The sequence below is a fragment of the Culex pipiens genome, chromosome 2 (assembly GCF_016801865.2).
Source record: "Culex pipiens pallens isolate TS chromosome 2, TS_CPP_V2, whole genome shotgun sequence".
In the NCBI taxonomy this organism is placed as follows: domain Eukaryota; kingdom Metazoa; phylum Arthropoda; class Insecta; order Diptera; family Culicidae; genus Culex; species Culex pipiens.
The window spans coordinates 170,002,172-170,029,591 of NC_068938.1; the positions used below are offsets into that span (position 1 = coordinate 170,002,172).

Sequence of the window (27,420 nt, forward strand, 5' to 3'; positions counted from 1 at the left end):
CACGACCTAACCCTTTAGGTTAGACTGGGGCCAACATTTACTTCCCCATCCGACGGAAGGCGTGGTTAGACAAATCTCGTCTCGAAAAATGCCACCGGGACCGTCTGGGATCGAACCCAAGCCGACTGGGTGAGAGTCAAAATTTGTTGAACATTATTTAGAAGAAAGTACTTCAAGGGATGAATTAAAAATTACATCGATTGTTCCTGTATTTTTAAAGATACCAAAATGAGAGTATATATACCTTTAATTTTTTCAAACCATTTTTATTCAAAAGACCGAAAAATTATCTACAAGTTTAATTAAGATCGAAAATGGACCGGATTTTAAGTGGTGGTTTTGGTATGAAAACCGTCTTTTTCTGTAATTTTGCTAAATTTAGCGTTTAGCCAACACCATGCCATCTTTGTCTGTCATTCCCAATAGCTACCTATTTGGTTTTAATTGATTCATTTTTACTAAAGTCATATTTTTCTCTTTCTCTTCTCTTCCTCCGGTGGCGCTTGTTCCGGTTGTTCCTGTCCTGGTGTACCGATGGTCTGCTTCCATGTGTCTTGGGACTGCCAAAAATCGACGACGAAACCTCGAATCAATCTACTGCTGGATGACTGTGGAAAATTGTATATCTTAACAACTGTGTGTGTGCGCGCTGTGCGCGTGTGTGGTGTGGCCCACGTACGGCGACCAACAACAACGTCAAATTCGCGCACACATTGTGTATCGCATCATCATCATCGTTGATTGGCGTGTGTAATAATAACATCGACATCTCAATCGGACGTCGCGGCCCCCGTCGTCGTCGTCGTCGTGGACGTCGTCATCAACGTTATTAGAGGAGTGTGTACAGAGGGACAGCAATTTGAAGTGGCGGAGTTGAGGTGAAGAATCTGCTAAAGAAGTGAATATCCTCCTGGTGAAGATGATTGTCGAATGAGCGAAACGAAAGGAAAAGGAGTTGATAAAGAAGTGAGTTGAGTGTGTGGAGTAGTAGAGAAGCAGGAGCAAAAGGTGTAGAAAAGAGGAAAAGTCGAGCAGCTGAAGAGTACCAGCAGTGTGCTATCGATTTTCATCCAGTGATCCAGTGTCAGAAGCACGGGAGGGAAAACACAGAGAGAACGAAGTCGTCGTCGTCGTCGCCAGAAACAGCTGAGACGCGGTGGATCCTTGGAAGGAGGTCGTTGGGTTGGTTGGATATCCCGAGCGAGTGTGCGAGTGTGAGTGAGTCCCCCGTTGTCTGGACCGCGAAGAGTGTCCACGAATGTGGGAGATTGGCATTCCGTAAGCGAAAAAAAGAAGAAAGTGCTGACCAAATGCTATGCAGCGTGAAAACTGTCGCGATTGATTGATTGGGCAAACACGGTGAAGACGGAAAAAGGATAACCCGATTGTGGGTGGCAGCTGTGTAGTGTGTGTCAGTGTGGCGCGCACACAAGCAACGATCGAAACAAAAGCAGCAGCAGTGTGTTTGTGTGGCGCGCGCGTGCATGTTCTTCACGCACTCACGCACGCACGCGAGTAAAACATCTGTTCGAATAAAGTGAGGGATTGCTCGCGAGAACGAGAGAGAGAGAGAACGGAACGCATACCAGCGATTTCGCGCGGCGTGACTCCACAAATACCAACCCGAGCGGTCGGAGAGTGCGAGATCCGCCGAGGAGAAGAGTGCTCAGGTTAACGACAGCAGCGTTGCCAGGTAATTGTACGGACAAGAGTGTAGTGCGCTACATACTAATCTTAAAAGGGCAGCAGCAGCAGCATTAGTTGCTGTAAAGAAGGTTGAACGGCATAAGGTGGACTGGACTATATTTGATTAGTCGCGTGCGGTTGCAAAGTTTTGCCGAACCTTACGCAAATTGTGTACGCAGTGGAAAGGGGATTGATTTCTGTGTGTGGCGCGTTGCAACTCGGCTGTGGGACGCCGCGGGTCGTGTCATGCACCTTTTACCTCTCAGCGGTCGGTGGTGTGGCATACCCTAATGGTGTAAAATCGATGCTGCACAAGCAAAGGTTCAATGGTTTCGTTATGGTGGCAAATTTTGGCCGAGGTTAACTACGGTCACAACGGTGAGGATGTTTGTTGATAAAAGTAACACAGGGAGGCGAGGTTATAGAGTTATCTACGTGCGCATGTATTGCGTGTACGTACACGAAAAAGATTGAGGTTAAATTTTGTACCCACCAGCAAAACAAATGGGATGCTAGTGTGCGTGAGCTCGGGCTTAGATAACTCTATTGGTCCGTTTAACTGGGGGATGTGTGACATGCAAGTGATTACTCCGGATGGATTTTGTTGATGTTTGTTATTGAAATTTGTAGAATTTGTTCTTGAAAAACGGGTTTGGTGACAATTCAAACTGATAAGATGTCTGATTCTGTCTGAAATGTTCAGAGGTTGTTTTTTTGGGGAGAGTATAGGGGAACTATACCCTTTCTAAGCCTATTTCTATTATCGGCCTATCAGCACTTTGATCATGAATTACAGCTTATATAAAGTGTTTTTGACTGTTCCAAAGTAATAAATAGCTCAAATAAAAGTGAGCAAGCAACTCTCCATTGTTGAAACATCTGAAAATGTTGATTTAATAGCAGAAACGGCAAAAGTGATGAGAATTGGTCGAACGGCTTAGTGTGATTAAAATGGGTATATTTCCCCTATATCTCCATCGGGCACCTAATGTTGAATAACATCATGCAATAAAATGAGAAAAATGATTGCATTCCATAAGGATTTATGTGGAAGCTTTGGGTTAATGGTCCCCAGAATCACCTGTATTACAGTCACCTTGAACACTTACCAACGCTTTTTTCAAAACAACACTAATTATCATTAGTTGTTGCAATAGGGGGATGAAGTCGCTATTTTTAGACCACGTTTTCCACTTTTTCGCATCGAAACCGACTACTTTATCGACTTCATTTTGCTGGGCGAGATAGGACGCCGTCTATTTTTAGACGATGACTCAGCACTTTTACACTCTTGCGCTTAAAAAAAACCAGGTGGCAGCACGATGTAACGCCACGTCCCTATACGTCGTAACAGCTATTAAAATTTCCGATTGCATAGCCTAAGGTGCTGCCAAATCGTTCAATTCAATATTCTAAGACAACTTGACAGTTGCCCAGTACATTCAAAAATATCTGAAAATTAAATTAAATTTATGCACTGTGATCCAAACACGGTGTGTGTGGCCAGCACTTTCTTGCTGACTGAGCCACGTAGCCCAGTGGTAACGCTTCCGCCTCGTAAGCAATAGATCGGGGTTCAAATCCCGGCTCGGACCAACACAACGTGTGATCTTTTCCCATCTGGAATCGATTGCTTAGTAAAGGGAAGGTAGTGTATCGTCACAAACTGGGCCTTATCCATGACACCTTAGGGAGACGACCTATGGAATGTTAACATATTAACCTTAGCATGTTAACATTAAGTTGAGAATGAAACTGCTACTGAATCCGCTTTGTAAATGCCGGCCCCGATACTCTTCAAGGGTGTTCCCCTCAGGAACTGGGAAAGATTTACTATTTTTACTGTGATCCAAGGCTACGCCCTTACAGTCCCGGGGGATTTTAGAAAGAGAGTTTATTTTGATCACACTTTTTTGGAAAACTGTTATGTCTGCTAAGGAATGAAACATGACTTCTCTTGTTTCTATCCGTTTGAACCAGCGATGGAATAATCATCATCAAAAGAAAATCTTTGGACGTTCATCAAGAGAAAAAAATCCGAAGAGAGCATGCTCTCCTCTCTTGCGCACGAAAGATCGGTAAAAGAAACCAAAAAAAAAAAACTAACTTAATCCACCTATGTGGTTGGTGCCTTCCTCACTCTTTTCCAACAATGGGTGATATGTGATATGATGGTTTCGGAATACAAAAACACACATATCACTCAAGGGCTCATAAGTGGCATCATAAGTGGTCAGAACTTGAGACAGGGTTGCCAGATCTTCAATGTTTTAGACTCGTTGAAAAGGTCTTCCGATTACCTAACCAAAGATGGGTCGGATGATGGATCCGAACATTGTTTACATACATTTAAGTGAGATCCGGCTACAAAAAAGTACATAAATATCACTTAAGTGGTCAGAACTCGAGACAGGGTTGCCAGATTATCAATGTTTTGGATTCGTTAGAAAGGTCCAACCAACGATGCATAACATGATGATGTTTGGTTCAGTTTACTGCCATTTATTCAACTTCCGAAAATATAAGAAAACACATTTTTATACATAACTTTTGAACTAGTTATCGAAACTTCAAACAATTCAATAGCACCGTATGGGACCCTAAACCAAGTCGAATGCGACTGGTTTGGTCAAAATCGGTTCAGCCAGTGCTGAGAAAACTGAGTGACATTATTGGTCACATACACACACATACACACACACATACACACACACCCGTGAACCGTGGGGACAGGTGAGGGTCCCTGCGGAGCTTAGCTGCCAGCTACCGGGCGGGTTGCAGTTGGCGGATAGCTGTCGGCGATTGCATACATTCATGGCATCGCCCCCGGACCAGCAGCGGGAGGATGTCTAGGACGTGGCGGAATTGAACAAGGGCTCTGTTTAATTTCTTCGAAAAAAAAAACCACATGGGTCCGTAAACACCTCTGTCAAGCGATCGAACGCCGCTATAAGTGTTTTAGCCCAAAACCTCACCAAACCCCGAATCCAAGATGTGACGCGACCCGTGTCGAGGGATGCATGGCTGGGGGGGTTCAACAAATTCCCAGTCGATAACGGAGCCTGTGGGGCACAGGGGCGCACCCCACACGTAATTTGCCCTTACTGCGTCACGGCAGGGCACTGGCGCAGCGGACCGTATTTCCCTAGCGACTCGTGGGATTCAAAATGAAGACAAGTGAAACAAACCAACAAAAGGGTCCCGATGCGCCCCAAGCATCGGAAAACACGGAGGTAGAAGAGGACGCAAACGTCGAAATGGCAGGAGGCGAGTCAAACGGCGGCGACACAGCAGGCGGAGTGGCGAGCGCGTTCCGTGGAAGCGGGAAGGTGTTGAGATCCCCAGTGTTGAACCAGGCGGCTGCTTCGAGTCAGCAGATAGGAGTAATTGGAGAGGAGACACCCAAGTCATCCTTGTTGAACTTCGCCGGCAGTACCCCTCAGGACGGAGTCCTGCTCGGAAGGACCGCGTTGCAGGAGGTCAGAAGGAGGGTTAACGAACTCTTTGATTTCATCAAGGACAAAAACAACGTCCACACCAGAATCAAGCAGATGGTGAATGGAGTCAAGGCAGCCATGAATGCCGCAGAGCGCGAAAACAGCTCGCTGGTGGTGACGCGGAATTCACTGAAGCTCAGAGCTGAAAGAGCCGAAGAAACGCTGAACGCAAAACTGGAGGAGGAAGCGCTACGGGAGAAAAAACCGAAAACGCCGCCCGGCCCAGGCTCTAAAAGGGACAGGGAAACGCCTGGAGAGGAGGAGGACGCAAAGAAGCAGAAGCAGGGGAATGGAGACAGTCCGGACCCAGCGAAGGAGCCAGAACCAGACCCAGGGAAGGAGGAATGGGAGAAGGTCAAGAAAAAGAAGCGGAAGAAAAAAGGGAAGCAGAACGAGGACACCCAAAAACCCAAGTTTCGCAGGGAGCGTAACAAAGGCGAGGCTTTGGTAGTCGAGGTGAAGGAAGGTGTTTCGTACGCAGACCTCCTCCGGAAAGTACGAACCGATCCGGAACTCAAGGAGCTTGGCGAGAACGTGGTTAAAACCAGGCGCACACAGACCGGAGCGATGCTTTTTGAGCTGAAGAATGACCCCGCGGTCAAGAGCTCAGCTTTTAAGTCCCTCGTCGAGAAAGCCGTAGGCTACGAGTCGAAGGTAAGGGCGCTATCGCCGGAGACAACGATTGAGTGCAGGAACCTGGACGAGATCACGACGGAGGAAGAGCTGGAAGATGCGCTGATCGTTCTTCTGGATGACCGCACGACACCGATGGCAATCCGGTTGAGGAAAGCCTACGGCGGCACGCAAATTGCGTCGGTCCGACTATCGACGCCTTCGGCGTCTAAGCTGCTGGAAGCCGGCAAGGTCAAAGTAGGGTGGTCGGTGTGCCCACTGAGGCCTGTTCCTCGAGTGACCCAGCAGATGACGAGGTGTTTCCGCTGTATGGGTTTCGGCCACCAGGCGAGAAATTGCGACGGCCCCGATCGAACCAACAGTTGCAGAAGATGTGGTAGAGAAGGCCACATGGCAAGAGACTGCAAAAATAAGCCGAAGTGCATGCTCTGTAAAGAAGGAGATGGCAATAGTCACACGACGGGTGGCTTTAATTGCCCGGTCTATCAGAAGCTGGCCTCGGGCAAAAAGTAATGGAGGTGTCCCAGGTGAACCTCAACCACTGCGACACTGCACAGCAACTGCTGTGGCAGTCGACCGCGGAGACGGGTTGCGACGTGGCAATTATTGCAGAACCGTACCGAGTTCCACACGACAACGGAAACTGGGCCGCGGATACAGCAAGAATGGCGGCGATACACGTGATGGGGCGGTACCCCATACAGGAAGTGGTCTCGAGGGCGTTTGAAGGATTCGTGATCGCCAAAGTAAACGGAACCTTCTTCTGTAGCTGCTATGCTCCCCCAAGATGGACCTTGGAGCAGTTTCAGCAGATGCTGGATAGTCTGACCGACGAACTGATCGGACGAAGCCCGATCGTCATCGGAGGTGACTTCAACGCGTGGGCAGTCGAGTGGGGTAGCAGATGCACCAATGCTAGGGGGCATAGCCTAATGGAAGCTCTGGCAAAGCTGGACGTTAGGCTGGCGAATCGCGGAACCAGCAGTACCTTCCGCAAAGACGGTCGTGAGTCCATTATCGACGTTACGTTCTGTAGCCCGCGGCTGGCGGCCGACATGAACTGGAGGGTAAGTGAAGACTATACCCATAGTGATCACCAAGCGATCCGGTACAGCATCGGGAGACGAGCCCCTGTACCAGATAGGAGCAGCCGGTCCTACGGAAGGAAATGGAAGCTGCAGTACTTCGACGAGGGTCTCTTCGTGGAAGCGCTCCATTGGTGTGATGGTCCCCAAGACTTGAGTGCCGACGTGCTAACAGCACAACTAGTGATAGCATGCGACACAACCATGCCGCGGAGACTGGAGCCAAGGAACTGTCGTCGTCCAGCTTACTGGTGGAATGAAGAACTCGGTACCCTTCGGGCAAGTTGCCTCAGCGCCAGAAGACGAGTCCAGAGAGCAAGATCCGAAGCAACTAGAGAGGAGCGCAGAGAGGAGTACCGGTCTGCAAAGGCCGCGCTCAAGAAAGCGATCAAATGCAGCAAGACAAACTGCTTCAAGGAGTTATGCCAAGACGCTGATGCAAACCCTTGGGGGAGCGCATATCGTGTCGCGATGGCGAAGATCAGAGGCCCATCGATGGTGGCTGAAACGTGTCCCGACAAGCTGAAGGTCATTGTGGAAGGGCTCTTCCCAAGACATGACCCAACGACATGGCCTCCTACACCGTACAACGACGAAGGGGGTAGCAACGCCGAAGGTCATCTGATCACCAATGAAGAACTTGTGGCAGTAGCGAAGAGATTGAAGGTGAAGAAAGCTCCCGGCCCGGATGGAATCCCGAATTTCGCCCTGAAATCGGCGGTTCAAGCATTCCCGGACAGGTTTCGAACAGTACTGCAGAAATGCCTGGACGAAGGACACTTCCCCGACCCGTGGAAGGTTCAAAAGCTCGTGTTGCTGCCAAAGCCAGGCAAACCACCGGGGGACCCATCATCGTATAGGCCTATATGTTTGCTGGACACCCTCGGAAAGCTTCTGGAACGGATCATCCTTAACCGGCTGACCAAGTACACGGAGAGCGAGCATGGCTTAGCAGCGAGGCAGTTCGGCTTCCGTAAAGGGAGATCCACGGTGGACGCCATCCGGAAAGTGGTCGAGAAAGCCGACGAAGCGCGGAGGAAAAAACGCAGGGGGAACCGTTGCTGCGCAATAGTCACGATTGACGTCAAGAACGCGTTCAACAGTGCGAGCTGGGCGGCCATAGCAGCAGCACTGCACAAAATGAAGGTGCCTGACTATTTGTGCATGATCTTGAAGAGCTACTTCGAGAACCGCGTGCTGGTCTACGACACTGCCGATGGACAAAAAACCGTTGTTGTTACCGCGGGAGTTCCGCAGGGATCCATTCTGGGTTCAGCACTGTGGAACGGAATGTATGACGGAGTGTTGACACTGGGGCTACCCAACGGCGTAGAGATTGTTGGCTTTGCAGACGACATAGTGCTGACGGTAACCGGCGAAAATGTCGAGGAGGTCGAAGTGCTGGCTATGGAGGCAATCGCAATGATCGAGAACTGGATGCTCGAGGTGAAGCTGCGGATCGCTCACCACAAGACGGAGATGATACTGGTTAGTAACCACAAAAAGGTGCAGCAGGCCCAGATACACGTTGGGGAACACGTAGTGCACTCGAAGAGAGCGCTCAAGTACCTCGGGGTGATGGTGGATGACCGGCTGAACTTCAACAGTCACGTCGATTACGCCTGCGAGAAGGCGGCTAAGGCGATCATGGCACTGTCGAGGATGATGCCGAACAATGCTGGACCCAGGAGCAGTAGGCGCCGCCTCTTGGCAAGTGTCGCGACGTCCATACTTAGGTACGGCGGACCGGTATGGTGGACGGCGCTGGGGACGAAGCGAAATCGAGCGCTGCTCGACAGAACGCAGAGACTGATGGCCATGCGGGTTGCAAGCGCATACAGGACCATCTCGTCGGAAGCAGTTGGCGTCATAGCCGGAATGATCCCCATCGGCATCACACTGGAGGAGGACACCGTGCGCTACACCCGAAGAGGCACGAGAGGTATCCGGGAAGCTGCGAGAGCCGAATCGCTGGCAAGATGGCAACGTGAGTGGGACACCACGGAGAAAGGCAGATGGACGCATCGGCTTATCCCGTCCGTATCCACGTGGGTGAGCAGAAGGCACGGAGAGGTCACCTTCCACCTCACACAGTTCCTGTCGGGCCATGGCTGCTTCAGGAAGTACCTGCACAGGTTCGGACATTCAGAGTCTCCTCTCTGTCCGGATTGCGACGAGTGCGAAGAAACACCGGAGCACGTGGTGTTCGCCTGCTCTCGCTTCGAGACAGCGCGAAGCGAAATGCTGGCAATTATCGGAGCAGACACCAGCCCGGATAATGTGGTGCAAAGAATGTGCAGCGACATTGCCAAGTGGAATGCGGTCGTCGGAGCAGTGACGCAGATCACTTCGGCTCTCCAGCGGAAATGGAGAGACGATCAGAGGAGGAACGACTAGAAGCCTAGTCGAAAACCCACGAGTGTGGCTGTGAAGGAGAGCACGTTATGATGGTCGGCTCTACCAAATCGGTACACGTCTCGATGGTCACAGGAGTCGAGAACCCACGAGTGTGGCTGTGAAGGAGAGCACGTTATGACGGTTGGCTCTACCAAATCGGTACACGTCTCGATGGTCCAAGGAGAGGGCTGCATATGACTAGCCGATCAAAAGCAACGCGATTCTTGGGCGCGGTTAAACCCTCGCATGGACTCATATGTATGTGGAACAGGAAATGGTTCTAGTACCCGGCATGGATCCTGTAAGTAGACTAGTGCAGAAAATGCAACGCCTCCCCCCGAAGTTATACCGAAAGGTGGTCCCGGGGGGAAAAGGGCACGGCGTTCAAGGACTGGTTTAGTGGGTCGGGAAAACTCTTTTTGTTTTCCCAACCCCACACTACCTGAGAAATTAATTCTCAGGTGTCTGATAGCAGATTCCGACCTTGTAAAAAAAAAAAAAAAAAAAAAAAAACACATACACACACACACATACACACACACATACACACACACACATTATACATCATCAAATATATACATCAAAGTGGGTTTTCGAGCTTTTCAATTTTAGAGCAGGATTATAGTCTTACCTCAGTGAGGAAGGCAAAACATCATCTTGATTATTCGGCGGAACATCTTTTTCACTACTACACATGCAAGTGTAACGTCACACGTCGAAAAATGACCTGTCACTATTTGTAGATGGGCAATGTGTGTAAACAAAATTGAAATTCACAAAAAATCATCCGCAGATTGATTTTCTTGAAGAATTTCGGGAGCGATTTTCTTTTGCGTGATTTGCCTCCTCTCTTTTTCGCGGGTGAAGAAAGTTAGCGAGCGAAATTGATTTTTTTGCGATTATTCCATCCCTGCTCGAAGCTAACCACCTGTTTTTAGGTTTGGACGATTGATGAAATAAATGTATAATTAACAGTACTGGAAATATTTTCAATGACAAGCAAAATCAAATTTTTATAATGAAATAGGGGAAGGTGGGGCAAGACGACCATATGGGGCAAGAGGAACAATCGCTAGTAAGGCCGTAATTTTTATAATTTTGATTATTTCCAGTATGAGGAATTGTTGCTAGCAATGCAATTAGCTGATTCTACTACCACATAACCACCAAAACGACGTAAACGCCACGGGGCATAATATTGAATGAAGTTTTTTTCAAAACCTTTGTTTCCTTATAATATTTGGAAAGTACAAAATAAGGCTTAGGGTTCGTTTTAAGGCTCATTTTATCAAAATGCTATTTTTCCTAGACCAGTAGTTTCCCTACCAATGACTTGCACGTATTACAATTATAAAGTATGATTTATGTTTTGGTTATTTTTGTAGAGAGTTTTTAAACAATCTTGTTTAGGTGGGGCAAGTGTACCATATGGATTTTTAATATGGAAAAAAATACGAATTGCTGCAGCAACATATTTTATTGTGAAAAAAATACATAAAAGTTCTTAAAAACTGATAATCAATTGTTTAAAAAATTGTCCATACACAATATACTAATATCATGAAAATTTACTTTTTTTTATCTAAGTAATTTATTTCTTTCGTAAAAACGGTCAAATTTTTAGTAAAATATTATTTTTAAATCTAAAAATGAAAGAAACGTTTCAAATACATCCTAATCTGATGTATCTTAGTGATAATAGTTCAACTGTTAGTAAATTAGCATGTTTTTTCATGCATTGTTCCTCTTGCCCCAACGGGTTGTTCGTCTTGCCCCACTAGTTGAGTAAAACGCACGAAAAATCAAAAAAATTAAAGAGCAATTCCAGCCCAAAACAGGAATTTTTCAGGTACTTTTTTCTCGACCCTCTCCGATTTCAATGAAACTTTGTAGACATGTTATCCTACGCTTATATAAGCCATTTTTGTGTATATGGAGCCAGTTCCACACGATAATGACATTTGAGAAGGGCGTAAGTGTTTTAAATATTTTTGTAATTCGGAATTTAAATATTTCTGTATCTCGAAGCCGTTGCATCGTATCAAAAAGTGGTCAAAGACAAACTTGTAGGAAATTTGACGGGCTTTTCGATAAAAATACACTGAAAGAAAAAAACACCCAACTTTTATGAGATTTTTAAGTTTAAAAGTCAAATTTGAGGGGGAGCCCACGATTTTTTTTCGTTCAAAATTTTTGTGAAAATAGCAAGCTCATACATCCAATTTAAATGTTGTCAAAGACAAACTTATGGGAAATTTGACGAGCTTTCTTGTAAATATATTTACGAGACTGAAAAATTAAGTCTGTCATATAGAAATTGCCAAAAACCATCAAAAAACCTATTTTTTCTACATTTTTATTTTTAAAACCGCTGTAACTTTACAAGGATTGGACTTAGGACAATGGTCAATATGGAGACTTTTATGTAAAATTGTCTGGAGAATCGATTCCCGTATTCGGTTTTTGAAAATTTTGACGTTTAGAGCACTTTTCAAAAAAACAGTTTCAGTAAATGATTTTTGTATTTTTTTAGGTGAGTTGCTCCATCCTGCATTTTTCGTGAGTCTTTTTGTAACATCTTAGGCTATCTTCACAAAAATTTTGAACGAAAAAAAATCGTGGGCTCCCCCTCAAATTTGACTTTTAAACTTAAAAATCTCATAAAAGTTGGGTGTTTTTTTCTTTCAGTGTATTTTTATCGAAAAGCCCGTCAAATTTCCTACAAGTTTGTCTTTGACCACTTTTTGATACGATGCAACGGCTTCGAAATACAGAAATATTTAAATTCCGAATTACAAAAATATTTAAAACACTTACGCCCTTCTCAAATGTCATTATCGAGTGGAACTGGCTCCATATACACAAAAATGGCTTATATAAGCGAAGGATAACATGTCAACAAAGTTTCATTGAAATCGGAGAGGGTCGGGTACAACCGATTCCCTATTTGGCATGGAATTGCTCTAAAATCAATTTTTTACATTAAAAAACAGATTTTTTTAAAAACTTGTTCTATCAAAGTCTCAGTCAAGACCTGGAATAAGATGATTCCAATAAATCCGACAGATTTTTTAACGTTTTTAATGGGTTATAACGAGCATTTCCTTAGCTTGTTACACTTGCCCCACTTTCCCCTACCAGCAACGATTGCTGAATTTTCGGCAAATGATCTGTCAAACTGCCACAAGAAAATTACTGAATTGCAAAATAAGTTGACGTTTCTTTTGCTGAAATTTCAGTTGTTTTGGCAATCATTTTACTGAAATTTTAGAAAATCATCTATCGAAGTGACAAATATCAGTTAACTGAGAATTCAGTAAAATCGAAATAACTGAATCGAAAATTTCAGTAAAACTTTACTGAATTTCAGCAAAAAAAAGTGGTGTGGATGCGGTTATGATGTGCGGTTAAAAACCGTTGACCCCCTTTAATACCTAGGACTCCCTAGGATGACCCAGGACATGCCAACACATCAGCAAAGTAGTCTTCCACACTCACTGAAGCTATAAACGCAAATAAAAATACTAAAAATAAAACAAGAAAAACTTAAAACAAGAGAAGTGAAGTCATTCGTAGAACAACCGTCGGTTAATCGAGTCTGGTCTGTATCTTTGTTTTTATCACTGATATCATTGTTTATTGCGTTCAGAGCGTTTGAAGCTGTAGAGATAATGTTTTCTTAAATAGCTAATACCTAATCTAAACCCAGTTCAACAAATAATTATATCAAAACAATTGGACCCGTATTTTTTTTGTTGGGCAAATTTTGGTGGATTTTAGCGCGATTCATAGGAGTTATCACGATTTTACCAAAACAAGTTTTCAGGTTGCAAATTATAGAAAAACACGTTCTGTTACGAATTTTCAAACATGAAGGGGTTATACGAAACACCGAAAAAAGGAATTCGGACGCAAGGACAAGTTTCACGCAAATCAAAGGTTAAGGTGGATTGAACAACCTTTTTGAACATGCTTTAAAATATAATGTTTAACAAAGAAATTTTTTTATCCATAATTAAAAAATAATATAATCCAATATACCCTTCAACGGGAATGCATTGAATAAAAGCAGATTTTCGATCAGTAGTATCACTAAACTCTTCTTTGCGTTTGGTTTCATCTTTCTTTTAGATCAGCTGACTGGCTGTTGAACGACGTTCTCGCAACCCACCCTCTTTCCGCTCGGCTGAGCGCGTACATTTTTCCTGTTGGACCCGGTTACAAAGCGGCTTAGAAAATAAATTTTAATCTGACGCTCGGTTGGTTCGGTGGTGCTTCTGAGATGTCCGACACCGGCAGTGGACACGACGGAGCCCAGAAGGACTACTCGCAAAAAATGGATGGCGGCGGCGGCGACTTTGACTCTGGGCAGCAGAGTCAACAGACGGAACAGGAACTGGCCACCAAGATGCTGCAGATTCAGTCAAAGCGGTTCTATCTGGACGTGAAGCAGAACCGACGCGGCCGGTTCATCAAGGTGGCCGAAATTGGCGCCGACGGAAGGCGCAGCCAGATCTTTCTGGCGTTGTCGACAGCGGCCGAGTTCCGGGATCACCTGTCGACGTTCAGCGATTATTACGCCTCGCTGGGACCACCGAATCCGGACAATGTGCCCGAGGATGGCAAGCTAAAGTCCGAAATGATGATCAAGGACAACCGGCGGTACTACCTTGACCTGAAAGAGAACGTGCGGGGCCGGTTTCTGCGCGTGTCTCAGACGATCACCCGCGGCGGTCCGCGGTCCCAGATTGCCATCCCGGCGCAAGGGATGATCGAGTTTCGCGATGCGCTCACCGACCTGCTCGAGGAGTTCGGCACGAACGACGGCGGTTTTAAGGGCGAGCTGCCCGAGGGGCGCCACATGCGTGTAGACAACAAAAACTTTTACTTTGACATCGGTCAGAACAGCCGGGGCATCTACATGCGGGTGTCGGAGGTGAAAAGCAACTTCCGGACCGCGATCACCGTGCCGGAAAAGTGCTGGTCGCGGTTCCGTGACATCCTCAGCGATTACTGCGACAAGATGAAGAAAACGTCCGAGTCAACCACATCGTCGATCACTGCCGATAACCCATTGCAGAAGCAAACATCAAATAATATGTAAATTAGTGACGCGAGAGAGACAGAATTCAAACAGCAACAACAACCCCCGTCGTTTTGGCTTCGTTTCCGCTTCCTTACGTTTTTTTTTCTCCTCCTTACTGGAGTCCGTGGCCGGTTCCGTTTGGGTCCTGCTCTCAATTGTAAAATTATTAATACCATTTAGTTATGTTTCATTAATTTTTGTTTTTCGTTACGTTTCCTTAATTTCGTTCTAAAAGAAAGAATTATATATTAAATTATAAATGAAAAGGAGTATAAAATATATTATACAAATAGTTATAAACGAAAAAACGAGAGAGAACATCAGATCTAATCTGAATATAAACCGCAGTTATAAGAATTAAATAAAGAGGAAAATTTAACAAATTAAATTTAACACAACAAAAAACTACAAGAAGAAAAAAATCAATCCTTGCGCGTGCCGTTCGAAGCTGTGTGAAATTTGCAATCTTTTTGTGTTGTAATGGAAAACGAATTATTTTTGTAAAAAAAAGAATATTAACTAAAATATAGTGTTTACGCTTTGGACAAACTTCAATAGAGATGATTAGTGTAAAATATTAACTATTTTGAAGTGGTTGATCAAAAGAAATATTAAATAAAAATATAAATCAGAGCAGTCTAAGCAAAATCTAATTAGTTTCGAAAACTAGTGCTAAAAGGTTGATCTTTCATACACACAGAGAGATGGCGCAGCAAAGTGTGCAGGCTCGCGTGATGATTGAACCTGCTAAATTACCAATTACAGAGGGCAAAACACACAAGCAAAATGGAACAAACAAGCAAAAAACAACAACCGGGAAATATTACAAACAAACAAAAAACAAAAGGAAGCGCAGTTGAACGTAGCCGAATTCTTAGCTGGAGCTGGCAAAACAAATCCGAAACAAAAACAAAGCAAAAACATTTTCCAGAAAAGCAGAGCGCAAACAAACAAAAAATGGACTAGCAATGATGAAAATGCACGCGGAGAGAGACGATCGCGTGGTTTTTCTTTTGATTTTCTTCAATAATCTAGTAGATTGCAACTATTCAACAAAGTAAAGTATAACTAGAATTTGGAGGAACCCGCTAGTCTTTCTCTCTCTGCGAGCAGTGCTGGAAACATTTGGGGTAGACACACACATACACGAACACACATACAAACATTAACACTCTCACCCACTCACAAACAGACTTGAAGAAGATGCGACCGAGTGTAAAAAGAAGATGAAAGTATAATGACAAAGTCAATATATATTACTGTTAAATGTTACACTAAAAACAAAGGGGAAAAGCAAAGCTCTGCGCAGATGAATTTGTGTGATTTTTTATTTGTTTCTAGCGGAAAGCGAAATGCAAAAAAGGGGCCCGAAAAGCGACACGATCATTGCCACAACCCACTAAAAAGAAGTAACATTTGTTTGCGTGCATTAGTTTCTCCATCTCTCTCTCACCAAACACAGAAGCTCTGACGAAATCAGAATGAAAAATCAGAAATTACAAGCAAGTAGAAAAACGAAAAAAAAAAAGCGTTTCGAGAATCATGCGCGGCATTGATCGATTACTAGGCAAGAAACAACATGATTGTAAATCGGTGTGAAGAAAAAACAAAAGTATAAGAAAGTAAACGTTAATAAGAAAAAAAAAACAAACTGGTCGTCCGAGCAAAACGTCTCCTAGAGGCAGCATAAAAGCGTGGAACGGGACCAACAGCTGTGATCTACTGTGAAATGAGAACAATTCTCTTAATTTACACACACCCACGTAAATGCGAGATGAAATTCCCACACGTGTTAAACGAGTTTTTAATTATAGATATGTTTTATTGCGTTTTCTTTGTTGATGTCGCAATACGGTCAGTGGACGAAATTAGTAATTTCTTTAAAAATGGTCCATTGACGTCGGCTAAAAGTCGATCGTTTATTGCCCTGTTGTTTGTTGATTTTAGATCTGTTTGAAAATACAAGTTTGTTGGAAGTTTGAACCGTCTGAAATTGTTTTAAAGGTGGTGCGGATTAGTTACTTAAATTGTATCGATTTCTTCGTTCGACAAATTTGGTAATAAAATTACCACTAAGCAGAATGCTTTCAAAAACCTTGGACTGCACGGACTAACACTGAAAGTGTTTTGAAATCATGTATTTACTATTCTTATTTTGAGAATTTTTCACGAAAACTTCCCTTAAATTTTCTCAGTTCTTTGTTGTGCTCCCTGGTTATCGCATTCATCTATCAAAATTTGGCAAACGCTCATCGAAATATGTCGATACTCGATCGAAAAATGACGATCCCCAATCGAAATGTTGCTGTCGTTTATTGAAATAATTTCTCGAACGGCAGTCGAAATTTGGCAACCGTTAATCGAACGATGTCGACCAACGATCGAAAAATGTCGGTCTCCAGTCGCAATTACTCGATCGTCGATCGAAATTTGACATTTTTTAATCGAGATATTATCGATCGAAATTTGAGGTCGGTAATCGAAATATGTCGATCAAAATATGTCGGTGACAATCGCTGTTTCTCGAGCTACAATCGACATTTTTCGGTTGTCAAGCGTAATAAGTCGATCGTCGATCGAAGTATGTTTGTAAATCGCAATTTCTTGATCCTCAATCGAAATTATCTCGAATCTATCGAATCGAATCGATGTTCGACAATCGTGACTTGTTGATAGCCGGTAAAACATACCGATCAGAATCTAGATCGAAATTTTTGTTTCGATCGGCGATCATTGAAATAACGAGCTACCGTGGCCGTAAGGTTACGGATTTCGCCTTGTAAGCGGAAGGTGAAGGGTTTGATTCCTGGCTGGCTCGGTAAAGTCAGATCCCTTCAAAGAGTAAATCTGCTCACTGGGAATCCTAATCGACTGAGCTCGATTCTCGTACCGGGGAGATGAAGTTTAAATGAGATCGACGATCAAATTGTTGCGATCGAAAGATTTCGACGGACGTTTGACATTTTACGGTTTAAGATTTTTGATCAAATGCATCAATCAGGGACATAGATTCAAAATTATGTATTGTTAGAAAAATGTGGTTTAAAAATAAGCTGTTTCAAAACAAATAATTTTCAAAATATTACATGGTCAATATTTTGATCCGGCGTTCGGTAGTCTCTATCGAACTTTCTTTAATGAATGTGATACCAACGGAAAATTCTAGAAATTCAAACTCTTTCATAGTGTGTATATTTACTATTTAAAAAAAATATAACATATTAAGTTTCCACAAAAATTACACGCTTAGGCATCGGAAATTGTTTGTCGGATTAAATCCACATCGGTTTCCGGATCGGAAGGAAAGCAAAATTTACAGAAATTCACAATTCAACAATTGGACTTGTTTAATAAATTCCTGTCTTTATTTTAAATTCCTTGAATATTGTAATCTATCCAATTATTCTGTTTCGATTGGAAGTTGTCGATTTTGCACTAAGCTTGCTGGGATTCCTATCTGGTGAGTACACGAGAGCTCGAAGGCATCCATTTGCCTACTGCGATCGAAATATTCCGATCGAAAAGTATCGATAGAATGCAATAATCAGGATGAAAATTTTTTATTTCTAGCGAACCTGTAAGCTCTGAGCACTGGAAGGAAAAGGAAAAGAACGACGTGTCTATAGGATACGGAAACACACTCACTCATACACACAGAACCACTCACACACACACACATACAAACAAAAAGCTTAGAAGCTGATAAATCGTTTACTGCACACACACAGTTGGGAAAAAACGGAGGATACAAATGAAGTAAGCAAACAATAGCGATCATGTTAATTGAGGTAAAAAGAGAGTTAAAATCACACAAAAGAAGCAACACAAACAAACAAAAAAAGGGCGGAAATTTGTTTTTGTTTTGGGGCACTCGGTGTGGAGTATTTTATGAATTTGGAACCTGAAGAAAACAATAACAAAACAAGTTGAGCAGAAAAAAAGTTGCAAGCAAACGATGGTTCTTTTTTTAAATGAAAAATGAACAAAAGCGCGAAACCAGATTATTATCAATTATTGAATGAATTATTATCTACTGCTACCATTACAACAAACAACAACAACAACAAAAACTATATTATGAATATTGTGAAGAATTTTAACTTATGTTGTCTTTTTCTCAAGTCTATTATAGCGATAAAGAAAATAATAAATATAGTAATGAACAACAAAAAAACGACAGATAGGAGGACAAATAATAAAGAGAAAAGAAAAAAATTAAGAAAAACACAAAAAATATAAAAGAGAAAATATAATAGGTATATAATAATGATAAAAATGTTCCCGAATCGAGATGATGTTCAGTTAAGTCTCAAATAAAAGAAGAAGAAAAACAGCAAACTGTGAAACATTTGTGTTACAAAGTACATACAAGCAAAAGCTGCGATTGTATCGCCTGGCGATAAGTTGTTTTTTTTTCACTGTTTCCCCCACCCCTGCCCCGCGCGTTCAAAACGCCTAATGTTAGTTTGTTTTTAAATTTTCACAACAAATTGCACACGCGCTAGCGCAGTTTCAATTTGTTCAAACTTCGCCACAATCATTTGCGTGTCTCTCCCGCTCCCCCCACCCCTACTCAAAGTTGATTTTATGTCATTCCTTGCGGAACACCCTGTGTGCGTTTGCAAACAAAAAGAAGAAAACAAGATGAAACAGAAATAAGAAGAAAAATACAAAGTTTATATATATTTCTATTAGCCGGTAGTCGCGCCAACCGATAGTATGTAACTCGAAATAAAAATAAAAAATAAAGTGGTAAATATATTAAAAAATAAACACATATTTTTGCATAAGTGCGCAGCCATAACGATTAAGCAGACGAATGCAAACGAACGCAAATTATGTTCTTAAAACTCACACTCACACAGACTCAAACACACACACACACACACACATAAATTGCAAACACAGGGTGTTTCCCGCGCAAGTTTTTGTTTTGTTCTCTTGAGTTCCTTTCTCTCACTCTCTCACGGTCTGCTACAGGGTGATCGGTTTCCACTCTGTTTCAGTTTTGAGTAGTAGCGCGCGCTATACGTAAATTTAACAAAAACATAGAAAACAAACAAACAGAAACAAACACGAAGCTGTTCGCGCCATTCAAGAGAATAATAAGAGGTAAAACAAAACAAAAAAAAAAACGACAAATATATAGATGAGAAATTTATTGAACAAAAAAAAAAGGATACAGAAAAAGTAATAATCTAGTTTTCCCTAACACACAATAGCAGCGAACCGACCCAGAAGAGGACACCTGATGTGCGAAATTTCTTAGTTTTTCCTTAGCGATTTTCAAATTCTTTTTAATTTGTGTTTATTTTTTTTTGTTTTAAATAAGTGCTTCTCCTACGTGTAGCGTTAATTTATTATTTTGTTTTCTATTTATACACCCTCTCACACACCTCTCTTAGGCTACCTTATTCAATTTTTCCCTAGCATTTTAATGACCATAAACACAAACACACACACACACAGCTCATGTGTCAATGTTTCTGGCATTCGCGAGAGTTTCCCCCTCTTTTTTGTTGACTATTTAGTGATGTAACTTTTAATTTGTCTTGATTTACGTACATTATATTTACTCGTTTTTGTTTTTAGGTATTCAAATTGGAGGAAATTAAAGCTATGACTACCTTTAATCGATGATACACAGAAGTAACGATACAAAATAATAAAGAAGAAGAAGATACAATATTTTTAGGTGAAATGAAGTTTTTTGGTTTGATTTTTTATATAGGAATCTAAATTATTTAATCCGTTTATAAACGCTTTTCCTGAGAATAACGAGAGAGAAAAAAAAAACAAAATAGAAAAGAGAAATCATTAAGATTAAACAAGTAAAAGAGTAAAAATGAAAGGAAAACACACAAAACGTTGCTGCGAGGTTCAAACACACACAACAACCAAAAAAAAAAGGATAATGCTGTAGAGTTCGCGAATCAAATGATCAATCTAGATAAACGGTTTTATTCTTTGATTAAGATACTAGAGAGAAGGGCATCCAAACCAGATGATGATAACTAGAACACGAGCATAGCAAGGGGACTGTAGAATATCGGAAAATAGGGGGAAAATATAAGTATAAAAACTAAAAATATCAACGCAAATGGACGGTAATGTGTGCGTAAGCTGAATCCATTCTGAATAAGACACCCGGTGAGGCACGTTCTCATACAAAACAAAAAACAATGGTAAATAAGCGAAAGCTGTGATTTCAAATCGGCTTCTCGCACATTTTCTGCATAAACAACTCCGCTGAAGACTAAGCAAACCAATATTTAAAAGAACAATTCAGAATCTGACGAAAGGCACATTTGAAGTAAAGAAAACAAAACCATAAATTAATAACGAATCACTAATTACCACATTTTATTACCAGTAAGCAACACCTTTGCAAAAAGAAGAAAAAAAAACCAACATCAATTCGAAATCAACCGATTTGCAACAGTAACAACAAAATTCGGCGCGACACAGAAACAGAACAACAACAAAAAACAAGAAATGCTGGTCCCACGAAAGTGTACGAACGAAAATATGGAGCCGATACGAGTAAGAAAGAAGAAAGAAAGAACACACACGCGTACGTACCCACAAAGTACACAGAAAAACACACACACACAGAGAAGATGCACCTAGTGTTGTAATGGATTAAGGAATAAACAAGTCGACAGCTTAAAAACAGAAGGAAAAAAAAGGTGTTTTGATTATTTGATTCAGGTGTTACAATGTTAGTAGGAAATATACTAATAAATGTGATTACAAACAACAAAAAACCAATAAAGAACGCACGGCCTGGTGGTTTGATTTTCCGGTGTCCGAAATGTCACTTAATCATAAGTTTAAAAGTTTGTTCGATCTCACTTTAATGCAAAAATTTACCTGATTTCAGTGACCCGCAAAAAAAGTAGAATGAATTCAACTCGAAACATCTCAATAATACATGCATTCCAAAGAGCTCACCCACAGGAATCGCCCTTAGAAAGTGAGCTTTGAAAGCTCCGCATCGCTTCCAAAAGCTCAGCTTCATATTTAGAAGGAGGCGCTTGGTATTTTGGGGCCACCGAACGGCACTGCACAGAGAGACTTCAACGAAACAACAAACAGTGAACCTTAAGAGCGAGTCCACGAGCAAAGCATACCCATCTCGCATCGACCTCTCCAATCTGCCTGAAATTTTCAGAGGTTGTTTGTACATATAAAACTAGCATCTGGCCAAAATATGAGCACTCTAGGTCAACGGGAAGTGGGGCAAATCGGGACACAAAGTTTGAAGGTTCAAAAACGTCAAAAATCGTAAAAAAGCTGTAACTTGGGCAAAATTCAATTTAATTTCAAAATTCAAAATGCATCTGAAAGGGCTCAAAAAATGCAACAAAATGCAGGGTAGAGCATCCCGATTGGTTAAATCTAAAGAAAGTTATTGGCATTTTAGTGAAAAAATAGCATAATTTTCAAACTCAAATAAAAAAGTGTTCCATCCAGATATCAACTCGGTTCGACCTGCAGCTTGTAGGGGACATCTGGGACTACCATCTGAGGATGAGAACGCTTTGGGTAAGGCAGTTTAACGTATTAAATAGACACTTTTACTTTTAGTGAAGTTTTTGGTTGTAAATTTTTGCTCGGGGGACCCCTTAGATCCCATTTTCTGGTGATAATTTTATCATATTCGTGTTCCTGAGACAATTTCACAATAGAAACATACATAAAAATGTTTATTTTGATCCATCTTAACCCATTAAAAAATAAAAGTTAAAAAAAATCTTCGATTCACATTTATTGAAAATCAAGCTCGTTTCCAAGGATACTAGATGACACCAGAAAAAAGCAGCTTCATAATTTTTTTTAACTTTTATTTTTTAAAGGGTTAAAATGGATCAAAATAAACATTTTTATGTATGTTTCTATTGTGAAATTGTCTCAGGAACACGAATATGATAAAATTATCACCAGAAAATGGGATCTAAGGGGTCCCCCGAGCAAAAATTTACAACCAAAAACTTCACTAAAAGTAAAAGTGTCTATTTAATACGTTAAACTGCCTTACCCAAAGCGTTCTCATCCTCAGATGGTAGTCCCAGATGTCCCCTACAAGCTGCAGGTCGAACCGAGTTGATATCTGGATGGAACACTTTTTTATTTGAGTTTGAAAATTATGCTATTTTTTCACTAAAATGCCAATAACTTTCTTTAGATTTAACCAATCGGGATGCTCTACCCTGCATTTTGTTGCATTTTTTGAGCCCTTTCAGATGCATTTTGAATTTTGAAATTAAATTGAATTTTGCCCAAGTTACAGCTTTTTTACGATTTTTGACGTTTTTGAACCTTCAAACTTTGTGTCCCGATTTGCCCCACTTCCCGTTGACCTAGAGTGCTCATATTTTGGCCAGATGCTAATTTTATATGTACAAACAACCTCTGAAAATTTCAGGCAGATTGGTGAGGTCCAAACGACGTCCCATACAAAGGGGTATGCCCTGTTCGTGGACTCGCTCTTAAAACAAACTTACAGTGAAATAAAAAAAAAGTACCAAATTCCTAAATTCTAGGAATTTTGGCTCCTTTCCTTATTTAGTAATCGGGTTTTTTGGATTACTTAATAAGAAAAGGAGGCAAAATTCCTAGAATTTAGGAATTTGGTACTTTTTTTTATTTCAGTGTAGTCGTGTGCATGCACTAAAATAAAAAAATAGTACCAAATTCCTTTATTCTAGGAATTGTGCCTCTTTTCCTTATTTAGTAATCGGATTTTTTTGGTTTACTTAATAAGGAAAGGAGCCAAAATTCCTAGAATTTAGCAATTTTATTTTATTCAGTGTAGCAAAAGCTGGTTTCGTTTTATAAATTTCCGCAGTAACTGTTCAAAAGGACGAAACCTTGGAACATAAAAAACGAAAACGGCGTGAAAGCACCTTCAAGAGAACACGAAGTTTTAGTAAATTAGTTCAATTCCTGTAGTTTGTTTGCCAACCCTATAGACCAATGTCGATGGACATATTCTTCGAAAATTTGCAACAGCATAAATATTTCTGTATAAAAAAATCATAACAAAATTTAGGGCTAAGCCGAAAACGATTTAAAATTTTATGGATATTACTGAGGGAGTACCGTCATCTGGGGCACATGAGGTTAATTGGGATACTTGGATAAGCAGTTTTTTTCCACAATCATTTGATTTTTTCATTGGTATCAGGTGGAACTGATGCATAACAGCACATTTTGAAAATTTATAAACAGCATGCTGTTCCCGTTATGACTGTAGTTGTAGTTTCACGTTTAATCAAAACTTTAAATTTGGAGGTGATTGGACAGCTTTGTGCTTATTTTTAGTGCAGTAAATTTTACATACCCAAAAATGCTTCATTAGAAAGCAGGCCAGAAACTAACTACAGTCCAGACTCGATTATCGGAAGCCTCGATTATCCAAAGATTCGATTATCCGAAGTTCGATTATCCGAAGGTTTGAATGGGACTTCGGATAATCGGATCACGAACAATTTTTTTTCTTGTTTTTAACATCAAATTTTAGTCAATTTTTTAGTCAATTTTTTACAGTTGAGCAATTCTCTACCAAAACCGGAAATGGATTTTATTTGTATTTTTTGATTTGGCTCAAACTTTGTGGGGGCCTTCCCTATGACCAAATATGCTATTTTGTGTCATTGGTTCACCCATACAAGTCTCCATACAATTTTGGCAGCTGTCCATACAAAAATTGTATGTAAATATTCAAACAGCTGTAACTTTTGAGTGAATTTTCTGATTAATTTGGTGTCTTGGGCAAAGTTGTAGGTATTGTGGAGGACTTTTGAGGAAAAAAATAGGTACACGGAAAAAAAATTGTAGATTTTTTTATCAACTTTTTTTTTTACTAAAACTCAATTTCCCAAAATACGTATTTTTTGATTTTCGAGATTTTTTGATATGTTTTAGGGGACAAAAATCCGCAACTTTTGAGCCATAGAGAAACATGGTCAAAAAATCTGCCGCCGAGTTATGATTAACAATGTTAAAACATGAAACATTCGTGAAATTTTCCGATCTTTTCGAAAAAAATATTTTGAAATTTTTAAATCAAGACTAACATTTTAAAAGGGCCAAACATTGAATATTACGCCCATTTAAAATGTTAGTCTTGATTTAAAAATTTCAAAATATTTTTTTCGAAGAGATCGGAAAATTTCACGAATGTTTCATGTGTTAACATTGATAATCGGACCATTAGTTGCTGAGATATCGTCATTAGAAAATTGTGGGTTATTTTGGTGAGATTAAGAAAACTTCAATTTTCGTGTTTCTTTTTCTCAAAGCGGCTCTATCTCAGCAACCCGAGGTACAATCTTCAATGTCTCTTAGACAATTTTATAGCAAATTTTCTGAACCTTTTAAAAATTTTTTTAGAGATGGTCACTTATGGTAACTATTTTTAAAAATTTAAAAACTGCAAATATTTCGCTAAAATCAAACTTTCGGTGGCTATATCTTGAAAACGGAGCCCTTTATCAAAAAATCTGTAAAGTACTTTTCGATAGCAAATTCAATTTTGCATCAAAAAGTAATGTCAAACTTGTTTTTGCATAAAACTTCAATTTTTTCCAAAAATCACTATTTTTCAAAAATTCATAACTCGGCGGCAGATTTTTTGACCATATTTCTCTATGGCTTAAAAGTTGCGGATTTTTGTCCCATAAAACATATAAAAAAATCTCGAAAATAAAAAAATACGTACGTAAATTGAGTTTTAGAGAAAAAAAGTTGATAAAAAAATCTGCAATTTTTTTTCCGTGTACCTATTTTTTTCTCAAAAGTCCTCAACAATACCTACTACTTTGCCGAAGACACCAAATTGATCAGAAAATTCACTCAAAAGTTACAGCTGTTTGAATATTTACATACCATTTTTGTATGGACAGCAGCCAAAATTGTATGGAGACTTGTATGGGTGAACCAATGACGCAAAATAGCTTATTTGGTCATAGGGAAGGCCCCCACAAAGTTTGAGTCAAATAAAAAAATACAAAAAATAAAAATGGTCCAAAATCGGCCGATTTCGTAGAGAGTTGCTCAGTTAATTGTCTAATAAATGATTAAATGCGTTTTTTTCAATATTTCGCCACCGCCATTTTGGCCGCCATCATGGAATTAAAAATTCTAGATCACTTTAGCGTAGTGTAGAGGTTATATGCTCGAAAATCAAAAATTATGCAAAACAATGTTAACAATCTTCATTCTGAAACTATACATTACAGGAACTATTAACAATATTTAAATTATTTACTACAAAGTTTGACTATTTTAACAATTAGATTGTTGCAAGATTGGGTCCATTAGTTTGACAATTTTGAAATAAGAAGACAACAACTTCGTACCCTTAAACTCTATGCATTCTATTTACACTTAAATCACTTGTCCAAAACTCAGGAGAAATGCTCACGCCCTTAAACAGCATCGCAGCTGATACTTACCTTACCACCCACAATTTAAAATATGCGTAAAATTTACGCATTACCAGATCACTCACCTATCAAGATTAATACGCACACACCTTATAACTCAGCTGATTGCCACTTTACCTTTTTTTTCCTTCAAACCATGCTTCGACTCGATACTTACCTTCACCCAATAAGCAACATCGGTGTGGGGTCCCAATTTTCCCCTTTTTCTTTATTTTTCCACCCAACCAACTGTTGATGACCATTATGGAACGTGCGAGGCACCGCCGCCGCACGTGATTGAAACGCCACTTTTTCCGTGTGTAACACGTTCATACATTTTTCGTACATTTATTTCATAAGTGTGTGATGGTTTGGTGAATATCTTTCATGCTTTATTACTTTCGCTTTCGTTAAAATAAATTAAAACAAATAAATGGTGTTTGTGTGTTTGTGTATATGTGGTTACTGTTTTTTACGTTACTTTCGTTCACCTGCTGGCAACACTTCCGCGGGAGGGGGGTCTCCGCGACTTGAATCCATGTCGATTTTCGTGTTGAACTGTGCCGAGTTGCCCAACATCAGATAAACCTAAACATACTAATTAGATGAACCGTACGTAACTTTTGTCTTTCTTCTTTTCATTAATATGGCAAGTTTGGGTGATTGTTGTTAGTATTTTCGGTCATTTTGTAACACTTTGTTCAATTAAGTTTTATTTGCTACTTTAGCATGATTATTTATAAATAGTTGTTTTTTTTTTCTTTTTCCTTTCGTACATATAAGTTGCTTACAATTTGAATATTGACTATATTGGCGTCCTGTGATTGACCGTGCTAAGCATGCAACACTCGAGCTACAACCAAAAATCCTAAACCTAAATCTCAATCGCTACAATCCACGTTTCACGTTTCCTAGCTTTCAGAACAAAAATATCACCTTTGCTCACTAATTTGTTTAACTCCTTTGCGGGCGTTCCAACGTTTCGACGTTCCCGCCTCAGCGAACGTACTTGATCTTGGTCCAGCCGGACTCGCTGGCAAACACCTCCCGGTAGCTGTTCCGGAATCCGTAGAACGCGTACAGTGCCAAACCTGACCGGGAATTGATGATTTTTCATTTTTATTTAGAGTTAAATCGTTGCTCATTTGTGGTTCATGCACTAGAGTTAGGCGATTACAGCGATCATGCGGGGTTTTTTTCAGTGGGTTAGCGAGTTATTTGGGAGGTGAGCTTTTAACGTCGTTTTTTAGCTAATCTTGATTGAGCAAGGTATTTAGACCGACCACATGCAATAGTCGGTCAGAAGGAGTTTGCTAAAAGCTATAACAAAACTGTTGCTTGCTTTCGACGGTTGTACATAGCTTTGGTAGGTTGAGTTTTGCTACAGTATGTAAAAAAAGTATTTACACCCCTTGGGCACCGTAGGTTATAAAGAAAACCTAGATGTATGGGTATCAAAAGATCGGAAATTTTATGCCCTTTCCGATTCCACATAGGTTGACTTGTGAATCGTGGACCGGTTCGGATGCCGGCGGATTTTCCGACGACGTAATTCCGGGTTGGTACGAAATTCCAACGAAAAATCTATTCTATCGATATAAATA

At 40.8% G+C, this 27,420-nt stretch overlaps 4 protein-coding genes across 11 annotated transcripts in view; 2 read left to right on the top strand and 2 right to left on the bottom strand.

Annotated features, from left to right (window-relative positions):
* Positions 1–21,166, top strand: part of LOC120427342 (transcriptional activator protein Pur-alpha-like) — a 32,276-nt gene extending 11,110 nt beyond the window's left edge. For 4 of the 6 annotated variants that reach the window (XM_052707372.1, XM_052707375.1, XM_052707373.1 and 1 more), the window contains 2 exons: positions 834–1,693; positions 13,430–21,166. In XM_052707372.1, coding sequence (XP_052563332.1) covers positions 13,581–14,402 — 822 coding nt within the window. In that variant the 5' untranslated portion in view covers positions 834–1,693; positions 13,430–13,580 and the 3' untranslated portion in view covers positions 14,403–21,166. Of the gene's footprint in view, positions 1–833; positions 1,694–1,761; positions 2,065–13,429 lie in introns of those variants that run through there. The other 2 variants (XM_052707374.1, XM_039592200.2) reach the window with 2 other exon arrangements.
* LOC120427341 (neuronal membrane glycoprotein M6-a) overlaps positions 1–27,420 on the bottom strand; it is a 119,041-nt gene that overhangs the window by 57,979 nt on the left and 33,642 nt on the right. The gene's annotated exons all lie outside the window — the stretch shown is intronic.
* The window catches only part of LOC120426849 (transcriptional activator protein Pur-alpha-like), a 125,649-nt gene that overhangs the window by 11,068 nt on the left and 87,161 nt on the right, over positions 1–27,420 (top strand). The window lies entirely within an intron of this gene.
* LOC120427346 (cationic amino acid transporter 2-like) overlaps positions 26,187–27,420 on the bottom strand; it is a 118,483-nt gene continuing 117,249 nt past the window's right edge. Inside the window, exon 7 of the mRNA XM_039592203.2 lies at positions 26,187–26,907. Within this exon, the coding sequence (XP_039448137.1) occupies positions 26,813–26,907 (95 nt within the window). The 3' untranslated portion in view covers positions 26,187–26,812. The remainder of the gene's footprint in view (positions 26,908–27,420) is intronic.